Here is a 12,549-nt window from a genome sequence, read left to right on the forward strand (position 1 = left end):
TGGCTTAAATCTCAGCATTCAGTGATCTAAGATCATGGCATCCAGTCCCATCACTTCATGGGAAAAGACTGAAAGCAGTGACAGATTTTATATTCTTGGGTTCCAAAAATCACTGCAAACCGTGACTGCAACCATGAATGAAAAGACGTTTGCTTCTTGGAAGGAAAGCTATGACAGATCTATTCAGAATGTTAAAAAGCAGAGGCATCACTTTGCCAAGAAATTTCCATATAGTGAAAGCTCTGTTTTTTTCTAGTAGTCCTGTAAAAGTTGTCAATGGATGTAAATTTGGTCCATTAAGAAGGCTGAGGGCCAAGGAATTAATGCTTTCAAGTTGTAGTGTTGGAGAAGACTCTCGAGAGTCCCTTGGACAGCAAGGAGATCACATCATTAAATCCTAAAAAAATCAACCCTGAATATTCACTGGAGGACTGATGTGGATGCTGAAGCTCCAATACTTTTGCTACCTGATGCGAAGAGCTGACTCATTAGAAAAGACCGTGATATGGGAAAGATTGAAGGCAGGAGGAGACGGAGGTGGCAGAGGCTAAGATGGTTAGATAGCATCATGAACTCAATGAACATGAATTTGAGCAACCTCTGGGAGGTAACAAAGGACAGAGAAGCCTGTGGTGCTATAGTCCATGGTGTCGCAGAGTCAGACATGACTTAGTGACTTAACAACAACAACTTTGTTAGTTCTTTCTAAATTCATATATGTATTTTTAAAATTTACTTATTTATTTGGCTGTGCTGGGTCTTAGCTGGGGCATGTGGGATCTTCAGTCTTATTTATAACAGGCAGGACTTTAGTTGCAGAATGTGAACTCTTATTTGTGGCATGTGGAGTCTAGTTGCCTGACCAGGGATCGAACCTGAGCCCCCCCACATTGGGAGTTTGGAGTCTTAGCTACTGGACCACTAGGGAAGTCTCTCATAGTGTTTTTTTTTTTAAAACTGTATTATTGTCTCATACAACAGAAGTAATATTATGAGTGATACTATCATTACATGCAAATGATTTAAATAGTAGAAAGGAGTCTTCTCACTACTATATAATAGATAACTAAAAAGGACCTACTGTATAGCACAGGGGATTCTATTTAATACTCTGTAATGACATATATGGGAAAATAATTTTAAAAGAGCAGAGTATATGTATATATCTGGCTGATTCACTTCACTGTACATCTGAAACTAACATAACTTTGTAAATGAACTATACTCCAATAAAAATCATAAAGGACTCTTCTAAGTGACAGAAGGAGCTGTGTGAAGGGTTGAGAAGTAGACTAACCATATTCCTCTTCTTCCTCATTTAGCTTTGACTCCCGGGCAGGTTGGCCTGGTCCTGTCTCTCACGCTCACACTCACGGGGATGTTCCAGTGGTGCGTCAGGCAAAGTGCCGAAGTTGAGAACATGGTGATGTTTATCTTTCTGTTCTTAGCCTTTCCAGGTCTCCTTGCTGTTATATGGCATAAAAGCAATTATTATGTAAAATAATAAAACCTTTTTTTTAAAAAAAATATTATCTTACAAAGTTTTTTTTTATGTTCTCCTCCATTTGCTTAAGGGCTTCCCTGGTGGCTCAGATGGTAAAAAATCCACCTGCAATGCAGGAGCCACAAGAGACAAAGGTTCTATCCCTGGGTTGGAAAAATCCCCTGGAGAAGGGAATGGCTACTCACTCCAGTATTCTTGCCTGGAGAATCGTCATGGACAGAGAAGCCTGGCAGGCATCCATGGGGTTGCAAAGAGCTGAACACCATTGACCGACTTTCACTTTCACGTTCCATCAGCTTAAAGTTAATAAAAATATATATGTATTTTCCCACATATTTATGCCACATCAGAAGGTTTTATATTCATCACAAACTGTCTTCAAATACAATAAATGTCTCTGTAGGAGAGAGGTTCTGAAATTCTGGAGACAATATAAGCTAATTTCTTAGCAGCTTGTTTATTTTGCGTCTTAATGGGTAATTCCTTATTTCTGGTAAAAGAATCAAATCCAGTGTTTTAAGGTTTGTTTAATTAATATGTTCCTCCCCCCTCCCCACCCCCCCCCCATTTTATGACTTATTCTTGTGTGTATTGAACACCTGAATTTGCTGGCAGCCATTCTCTCTGGTAGGATAGGCTAGTTATGGTTGTTTAAGAGGCCTTAGTCGATAAGAAAATTATACACTTCTGAATATTTGTACCTTCTCCTAAAGAGAGAAAAACAATAAAAATGAAGTTTTTCCATTTATTTCTTCTAACAGAGTAGAAGGTGACTAATTATTAAAATGATGTTTGATGACTGTCCAGTTCTGCTCATCTGTAACACATGGCCCTTCTGTAGCCACACATACTGATTGATGTCCATAAGTGTTCTTCTTTTCTTTAAAAAAATTCTTGTGTGTTTTTTTTTTAATTCAGATGTGAAAGGTGGATCAAAAAAACTTACCATTTATTTCTCTAATTTTTTTAGCTTAATATAAAATGGAAGGAAATAGTCATGTGTAAAAATGTTGAAGATGATGAATCAGTCTGCAAATCAGCTAAGGCCTCATCAGACTCCTAGGTCTGTCCTTTGTGGATGTTGAGACCTGAGATACTCTGAACCATAGAAAACCAGGAGGTTTCATTTACAATGTCTGAACATCCATAAACTAGATCCTCTGATACTAACTCATGTGATGTCATATGTCTTTCAGATGATTTCAGTAGAAAGGGTGATTGAATATACAGACCTTGAGAAAGAAGCACCTTGGGAACTTGAGTATCGTCCACCACCATTCTGGCCCCCAAATGGAGGGATTTCCTTTTCCAGTGTGAACTTCAGGTATAACTCGGACAGTCCTCTGGTATTGAGGAACCTTGAAGCATCTATTTACCCAAGAGAAAAGGTTAGTTTAAATCATTTGCCTCTTTAAATCCAGCTAAATATTTAGCACCACATCTGTTCTTGGCTTCCTTATCATTATGTCAGGGGGACTGTTTGCTCCTAATGGATGCAGATTAGATTGGTGACATTGTAGGTGAATCTTTCTTGGAAACTAACCATGGGATGGGGATACCAGCAATTTTTCCCCTGTGTTGTGAGCTCCCTCATGATGGTTGATGGATCCTGGGATCCGGGGCTCCATCTTAACCTGACTCAGGACACTATATGTGACACCTGATTATTCATGCAAAGTCTGGGATGTCAGCCTTGTCTTCCTGGCCCTAACTCTCCAATATTTCATTCCTTTCCATCTTTTCTTATTTGTATTTCTGAAATCTTCTCTTCTCTTCCTCCCTCTGGTTGTAGCCTCCTTCCCTGTCCCTTAACCCTTCCTGTAGCCTTGTCCTCCACTCACCCACACTGAGCTGCCATCCTCCTGCCCTCCCCACACAGACTGCTTCTTTCTTAGCCCAGATCTGATCCTTATTGGCCTGGCTGAGCTGCTGTGGAACCATAGCATAGCCTCAAGTCCACCCAAGCAGGGGCTGTGGGGTGACCTTGTGTCCACCAGAGAAGAGCCTCAATAATGACCCAGTCAGGAGTGAGGAACCAGGGCCTCAGATGGAGGCAGGGTCTAGAGACTGGCTCAAAGTCAAAAGCAAATAGCAGAGAGCAGAGAAGATCCACTTAAGAGACAGCAGAGAGGCTTGTGACCTGGACCTGCTAGTGTCCACGTCTGCTGGTGACGTTCCTTCCACACTCAGCTTGGGGCCCTCAGCTGGGACCAGGACAGAGTCTTGAAGAAGAGACTAAACCAGAACAGACAAGGCGTTAGGAGCTCTTCCCCACCCCCCTCTGCAGTCAGTATGTCTCTGACATACACACCCCCCTGCACTCGGATTGTGTGTAGTTTCTCCCAAAGCACCAAGTCCTCCCTGTTCCAAGTGCACATGCTGCCCCTCAGCCTCAGAGACCCAGGCCCTCTGCCATCTGGATGGTGAAAATCTCATTTTCTGAGTCAAGTCTAGTGCATCTTCGAGATCCTCAGTTTAATATACCCTTATATATACTAATATATATTTAATATACATACTTAATATACCATATACTTAATGTACTAACATATACTTAATATACTAATACACACACACACACACACACACACACTAATATACCCTTAGTGTCTTATATATTCTTTTAAGATTGCATTTATGGTACATCTATGTTCATGGCAGCCAAAAGTTGGAAGGAACTAAATCCTTACAATGAACTATTATTCAGCCTTAAAAAGGAAGAAAATTCTGACCTATGGATAGACCTTGATGACATTTTGCTAAATGAAATAAGCCAGACACAAAAGGAATGAACATTCTGATTCCATTTATGTGAGATTCCTAGAGTAGTCAAATCCAAGAAGACAGGAAGTAGGATGGTGGTTTCCAGGGACTGGGGCAGAGGAAATGGGGTGTTGCTTTTAATGGGTAAGAATTTCAGTTTTGTGAGGCAGAAAAAAAAATCTCAAGCTTGGTTGCACAGCAATGTGAATGTACTGAACACCAAACTATCCACCTAAAAATGATTAAATTTTATGTTATGTGAATTTCATCATAATTAAAAGATAGCACCTGTGGCATGCTTTGTAATTTGGGATCTGTATCTCATAGTACTTTGAGGCTTTTTATAATCAGGGAGCATCTTGTTTTCATTTTTGTTCCCAGAAAGCATTCTGCAGGGCACAGAGAGGGTGCCGAGGGACTGCTGGCTGAGAGGGTGAGTGAGTTACACAGGTGTGAGCAAGCAGAAACCAGCACACACACATGACAACTCTGTAAATAACTGAAAGAACTGCTCTTTAAAACTCTGATAACCCTGTATGTGAGACAGCAAAAGAGACACAGATGTATAGAACGGTCTTTTGGACTCTGTGGGAGAGGGCGAGGGTGGGATGATTTGGGAGAATGGCATTGAAACATGTGTAATATCATATATGAAATGAGTCGCCAGTCCAGGCTCGATGCAGGATACTGAATGCTTGGGGCTGGTGCACTGAAACAACCCAGAGGGATGGTATAGGGAGGGAGGAGGGAGGGGGGTTCAGGATGGGGAACACGTGTATACCTGTGGTGGATTCATGTTGATGTATGGCAAAACCAATACAATATTGTAAAGTAATTAACCTCCAATTAAAATAAATAAATTTATATTAAGAAAAAAAAGTCTTACCATCCCAGACCCATCTAATGGCTGTAGCTGTAATTTAATGAATGAAACCCTTGTAACATGAAAGAATATTCAACGTAATGCCTGAATGCTACCCAGGGAGCAGCTTCAGTTAGTCACAGGGCCAAAACACCCTCCTAATTATTTCCAGTTTCAGTGTAGGTCAGGAAAAATGTGAACTGCTGTGTCAGAAAAACATTAACTAATCTTATCCCTGAGAGCATTGTAGGTGATGTTTACTTACTCTCAGACAATGTGTCTGTTAGATTTTCTGTTGAAAATGTAATTCTGTTAACCTGCACTTGTCTTAAATTTCCCCCAAAGCCATAAAATATGACTTATCTCAAATACTCTGTAGTACAACTTAGGAATATAACAGATTCTTATTCTTCCTTCTAAAACCTGAAAATCATGGGACTGAGATTCTGAAATGTTTGAGGGAAAATTGAATTTGGAGACTGAATTAATAACTGCAGTAACTTGATTTTTGATCTGTGCCTTGGTCCACTCAGTATCACTGTTAGCTTCATTTCTGTGTTTGGAGGTGATACCCGGGCAGTGTGTTCATGAATGATTTCACTCTACCTGTCTACCTCCCAGGTTCCCTCTCCTGCTCACCTGTCCCAGCCCTTGTCACTCCAGGACACCCCTTTGGTGTTGGATTTGATTGAGAGAGAATGTTGTGGAGGTGGGGAGAGGGGTGTGGTGGGCAGGGGACATGGGAATGAGCCAGCCCAGGAGAAGTGGGGCTTTATTCTCTTTCCCTTATTTCCTCTTCTGTCCTGATTCCTGGAAGTTAGAGTCAATACGAAAGTATAGTAGGTACTATTTAAGATTGCCGGAAGAAATATCAATAACCTCAGATATGCAGATGACACCACCCTTATGGCAGAAAGTGAAGAGGAACTAAAAAGCCTCTTGATGAAAGTGAAAGAGGAGAGTGAAAAAGTTGGCTTAAAACTCAGCATTCAGAAAACGAAGATCATGGCATCTGGCCCCATCACTTCATGGGAAATAGATGGGGAAACAGTGTCAGACTTTATTTTGGGGGGCTCCAAAATCACTGCAGATGGTGATTTCAGCCATGAAATTAAAAGACACTTACTCCTTGGAAGGAAAGTTATGACCAACCTAGATAGCATATTAAAAAGCAGAGATATAACTTTGCAACAAAGGTCCTTCTAGCCGAGGCTATGGTTTTTCCAGTGGTCATGTATGGATGTGAGAGTTGGACTGTGAAGAAGGCTGAGCACCGAAGAATTGATGCTTTTGAACTGTGGTGTTGGAGAAGACTCTTGAGAGTTCCTTGGACTGCAAGGAGATCCAACCAGTCCATCCTAAAGGAGATCAGTCCTGGGTGTTCATTGGAAGGACTGATGCTAAAGCTGAAACTCCAGTACTTTGGCTACCTCATACAAAGAGTTGACTCATTGGAAAAGACCCTGATGCTGGGAGGGATTGGGGCCAAGAAGAGAAGGAGACGACAGAGGATGAGATGGCTGGATGGCATCACTGACTCGATGGACATGAGTTTGAGTGAACTGTGGGAGATGTTGATCGACAGGGAGGCCTGAAATTCTGTGATTCATGGGGTCACAAAGAGTCTGACATGACTGAATGACTGAACTGAACTGATGCAGGATTTTAATTCACAGAAGAAATAGCAAGTAAAAATAAGGATCTAGAACTCAGCGACTGAACTGAACTGAACTGAGGACTCCCCTGGTGGTGCAGTGGATAAGAATTTGCCTGCCAATGCAGGGGACACTGGTTCAATCCGTGGTCTGAGAAGGTTCCACATGCTGCAAAGCAACTAAGCCCTACACCACAACTACTGAGCCCATGTGCCACAACTACTGAAGTCTTTGCTCAGCATCAATAGAAGCCCCCTTAGTGAGAATCCTGTGCACTGCAACAGGGAGTAGCCCCTACTCATCACAACTAGAGACAGCTCTTCCCAGGCAATCAGGACCCAGAACAGCCAAACATAAAAGCCAACATGAGGTAAATAAGACCCTAGACTTCCTGGTTAGAGTATGAAAACAGGCTACATTTTTCATTTAGATGATTTTGTGGTCGATTTGATCATTTTAGAGAATCCTTGGCAATAAAGTATTTTCCAGCTCTCGAGGTAAATTGATTTTGCTTTGTTTTTGCTCACAGCTATTATTTGGATGATACATTTTTACAGATGCTTAGTAGACCACGCTATAATGTGCAAATATATTAGTTTCTTACATTTTCTCCTTTTTTACATAATATTTTCTTAAAGACCACTCTCCTTACTCTCAGATTGTCCCCCTTCCCCTGTTGGCTTCCTAATTCCTTGTGATTCAAACTGGTGCCAGAGCCAGCAGCACCTGCATCTCTTGGAGCTTCTTAGAAACTCAGAGTCTCAGGCTCACCCAGACCTCTTGACTCAGCATTGCATCTGAACATAACCTCCTCCTTTCCCTCCCATGGGCAGTTTTTGATGAGTGATAACCTGTGATTCCCAAAAAATGTGCTTTGACAGTTTGAAATTGAACTCAAGAATTCCCAAATCTCTGTTGTGACTGAGCAGGAGGCTCTAGAATATTCTGTGCCACTAGATTTCCTTAACTTTATGCTCTATAAATTGCACTTTTACATTGTAATCTAATACTGTGTGATTCTGCTGCATTATTTGTGTCTTTTCAGTGGAGTCTGTCTTCCATCACAGACATTTTTCATTCTGCTGTCCCGCCTTTCCCACACCAGCCTCCTGCAGGGACTGGAGGGATTTCCCACAGGCTCAGCCCTGTCTGGACCTGGAGTCAGAGACAGCCCAGTGCAGCAGTGTATGTGTGGCTCTTTCACCACCTGATGGGATTAAAAAATGAGTCTTGCTGCCCCAAGCATGGCATGAGGTCTGTTTGGCCTGTTCCCCAGGCATCATGTGTCCCACTTAGCTGCAGGTTTCTCTCTCAATCTGGCTGTGGGTACTGGTTCTTTCTGCTGACAGCAGGTCCACCTGACCTCAGATACCCTCTTTGCTCCTGTTCACATATACACTTGTGTCCATGTGATGCTTTAACTCTCTGACTGTAAGTTCTCTATGGTAGGCCTGTTTCTTTAACTGCAACTACATCTCTCCCCACTCTGTGTTCTGGCTACACAGAGGGACATGATAAGGTGTCAGGCCATTCAGGTGATGAAGAGTCCCATCAGCAGATGGAAAAGAGGCCAAAAGATGTGGATTTGGGTCCCATCCTGCTATTTATGGGCTCTGATATTTCAGACAGACTAAGTCATCTAAGCCTCAATCTTTTCTTGTGCAAAATGGAAGTGATATGATGTAAACTGTAGGGTTGATGTACAACTTAAACAACATAAGACATGTAAAGCACCCAGAGTAAATGCTTGGACAAAATGGTCATCATTTTCATAGGGTGTAAAATGACCATAACCACTTGCATTGCAGAAAGTGTTGTCTGTCCCATGAAAATGAGCTACTGGCCATTTGAAATTGTATTTATGGGTATAGGATCCATCTGCTGTGTCTGTCTTTGTATGATTTATCTTATACCTAAATAATATGGTAATAGATTTTCCATAAATTTCTCTGGCCTGAGTTAAAAATCTCATCTCCCAGTGGAAGTTTCTTTGTCTCAGGACACCACAAGTAATACAAATAAGAAAAAGTTACATCCAATACAGATCCTGATGTCAATGTATACAGTCTAGTTGAAGAAACAAGAAAATAGCTATGTTAAATTTGTAAGCTAGAAGGAGGTCATGATTTTTATAGACGTTTATATAAAATGACATAACATCAGCTAGAGTTGGAGCAAGCCCACATGAGGGGACAGGGAGAGCATTTCCAAGGAATTAGGCATGTGAGACAGAATTAGTGGTGTGTGGTTAGGGTTTCAGCAGGTGGAAATGCATGTGAAAGACATTCCAGGAGATGAGACCAGCATAAGCAAAAGCATGATGCCCTGATCCAGTGAATGAAGACCTGGACACTGGCAAAGCCCTCAGGAAAATGAACTACCAAGGGTGTAACAAACATTTTTACATTTAACCCTCACAATTAACAAGTGATGCCAAGGAAGCTGACTCATGTACATGAAGTGTGAGAAGACAGTTTTGTAGAAGAGACATCCTGGGGTGTAGTGTTGGATGCTGAGCTGGCATTCGGGAGTTTAATCTGAGAAGTTGAGAGCACATGGACTAGAGTGGGCAGGTGCAGGAGGTAGGGAGTCAGGAGCTGTTTTGCCTCCAGTAAAACATCGTGGAAAAATGATGCCACTTTTTGGAATCAAATTGATGTAGATTAAAACAAAGCTATAACACCTGGATTTGTGAATGTGCAGGGAACTGGGCGGGAGTAAGAAATGGTATCATACGTCTGGAGGGTGGGTTAGCAGCTTAACAGCTTCCTCTGAAAATGTTCATACTTTGTTGTTGTTGTTCAGTCACCTAGTTGTGTCTGACTCTTCACAACGCCATGGACTGACACACACCAGGCTTCTCTGTCTCTCACCATCTCCTGGAGTTTGCCCAAGTTCATGCTCATTGTATCAGTGATGCCATCCAGCCATCTCATCCTGTCGTCACCTTCCCCTCCTGCCTTCAGTCTTTCCCAGCATTAGCGTCTTTTCTAATGAGTTGGTTCTTTGTGTCAGGTAGCCAAAGTATTGGAGCTTTAGCATCAGTTCTTCCAATGAATATTCAGGACTGATTTCCTTTAGGATTGACTTGTTTGATCTCCTTGCTATCCAAGGGATTCATACTTGCTGTCCAAGTGGTTCATACTTGATGTCCAAGGGGTTCATACTTGACTCTCAGCAGTTCCAAATCTGAGAATTTATGGGAAGGAAATGCTTAAGATTTTTTGCAAAGATTTAGCTTCAGGGATATTTAACACAGTTATTTATAGTAGCTAACTATTTGACACTGCCTAAATATCCAGCAGTAGAGGATTTGTTAAATAAATGATCACATGACCATAATATTATGAAAGCAGTAAAATAAATATTTTTATGAAATACTGAATGAAAACTCACATAACAGTATGTTCACATTAATCTCATTTTGCTTAAATATGTGAACTGTGTCTGTAAGAACACATACAAAAAAAATTACAGAAACATCAAAAAGAACACATACAGCAGCCTAGAAAGTAAAAATATAATCTTAAGAATTTTTTTTCAGAGTGCTGGGCTATAGCTAGCATTTATTTACTTTTTAAATTCATTTGCACTGATCATGATTAAGGAGTTTAATTTATTTTTTAAACACTGTGATCCTGGGAAAGAAGAAATGAGAATAAAGTAAGGAAGATGGATGAAGGGGTTGTTTTATGTGGGGCATTGGGTGTTGAATATGTTGAGTTTGATGTGTGAAGGGAGATCTGAAAGCAAGTGTCTAATAAGTTGTGTCATCATCAGAGACCAACCTGGTTGGAAAAACAGAAAGGGGCCATTGCAAAGCCAATAACAGAAGATTTTCTTCAGGAGTCTTTGTAATTTTGTTTATTTATTTATTTTTGGCTGTGCCGGGTCTTTGTTGCTGCTTGGGCTTTTCTCTAGTTGCCACATGTGAGCTTCTCATTGTGGTGTCTTCTCTTGTTAAGAGCATGGGCTATAGGGTGCAAGGTCTTCAATAGTTGTGGCATGTTGGCTCAACAGTTGTGGTTCCCGGGTTCTAGAGCTCAGGCTTAATAGTTGTGGTGCACAGGCTTAGTTGTTTCACAGCATGTGGGATTCTCCTGGATTAGGGATTGAACCCATGTCTCCTGCATTGGCAGGCAGCTTTTTTTTTTTACCACTGAGCCACCAGGGAAGCCCCCAAATGTCTTTAGATTGAAGAATGTAAGGTTACTGATACTGGTGACACTCTCCATGGGCAATTGGTAAAACCCTTTGGTTACTCAGAAAAGACATTCAGACTATAGCTTTGAAGACTGAACTCTGAAATAATCAGAGTCAGGTTTTCTGTGAGTTTTTTCTTTTTTGGGGAGTCTGGGGCCATGCAGGATGTGCGATCTTAGTTCCCTGACCAGGGATCGAATCCATGCCTCCTGCAGTGGAAGCACAGAATGTTAACCACTGGAATGAATGCCAGGGAGGTCCCCTGGTTTTTTAGTTCTCTTCACTGGAGACTAGAAATCACAGTCCTGTGGTCATGAGCAGTCCTCAGTGCCCTAACATATCTCAGTCTATTTGCCTAAACTTTACAGATATTCCTGTTTGCACAGATGGGTCAGTTACAGTGGAGCTGATAACACGGGAACATATACACATTCTCACAGATCAGTCCTCACCTGTGTCTTGATGTGTGTTGATTTCTGTGTGAGAACACACAGAAATACAGGCACACCTGTTTAACTGTGCTTCACAGATAATACTTAAAAAAGAATTGGACATTTATGGCAATGCTTTGTCAGGCAAGTACAATGGCACCATTTTTTCCTATCACATTTGTTCACTTCATGTCTCTGTCACATTTTGATAATTTTTGCAATATTTCAAACCATTTTGTTATTATTATATTTATTATTCTGATCTGTGATCAGTGGTTTTTAATGTTACCCTATAAATCCTCAGATGGTTAGCATTCTTTTAGCAATAAAGTATGGGAAGTTAAGGTATGTACTATTACCTTATATAATGCTATTGTACTTCATTAGACTACAATATAGTATAAACATAACTTTTATTTGCACAGAGAAACAAAAAATTCATATAACTTGCTTTATTTTGATATTTGCATTGTTGAGGTGGTCTGGAGCCAAATACAAAATATCTTTGAGGCCTGCTTGTACACAGAACAGATGAGGCACATATATACACACTACGACCTGCCTGCATGAAGAGAATGGCACATCTATATTATATGAATTAGAGTTTAACATGAGGTACAAAACATCCTGAGAAGCCTGTATGTAGATCAAGAAGCAACAGTTAGAACTGGATATGGAACAATGGACTGGTTCAAAATTGGGAAAGGAGTACTTCAAGGCTGTATATTGTTACTCTGCTTAGAGTACAGCATGCAAAATGCTGGGCTGGATGAAGCTTAAGCTGGAATCAAGATGGCCAGGAGAAATATCAGTAACCTCAGCTATGCAGATGATATCACCCAAATGGCAGAAAGCAAAGAGGAACTAAAGAACCTCTTGATGAAGGTGAAAGAGGAGAGTGAAAAAAGCTGGCTTAAAACTCAACATGTAAAAAGCTAAGATCATTGCCTCTGGTTCTATCGCTTCATGGCAAATAGATGGGTAAACAATGGAAACAGTGATAGACTTTATTTTCTTATGCTCTAAATCACTGTGGATGATGACTGCAGCTGTGAAGTTAGAAGACGCTTGTTCCTTGGAAGGAAAGGTATGACAAACCTAGAAAACAAATTAAAAAGCAGAGACATTATT

At 41.0% G+C, this 12,549-nt stretch overlaps 1 protein-coding gene across 1 annotated transcript in view; it reads left to right on the forward strand.

The window, feature by feature from the left end:
- LOC102187779 (multidrug resistance-associated protein 4-like) overlaps positions 1–12,549 on the forward strand; it is a 210,362-nt gene that overhangs the window by 163,941 nt on the left and 33,872 nt on the right. The window contains 2 exon segments of the mRNA XM_018056290.1: positions 1,323–1,423; positions 2,701–2,892. Of these exon segments, the coding sequence (XP_017911779.1) occupies positions 1,323–1,423; positions 2,701–2,892 (293 nt within the window).

This window comes from Capra hircus, chromosome 12 (assembly GCF_001704415.2).
Source record: "Capra hircus breed San Clemente chromosome 12, ASM170441v1, whole genome shotgun sequence".
In the NCBI taxonomy this organism is placed as follows: Eukaryota; Metazoa; Chordata; class Mammalia; order Artiodactyla; family Bovidae; genus Capra; species Capra hircus.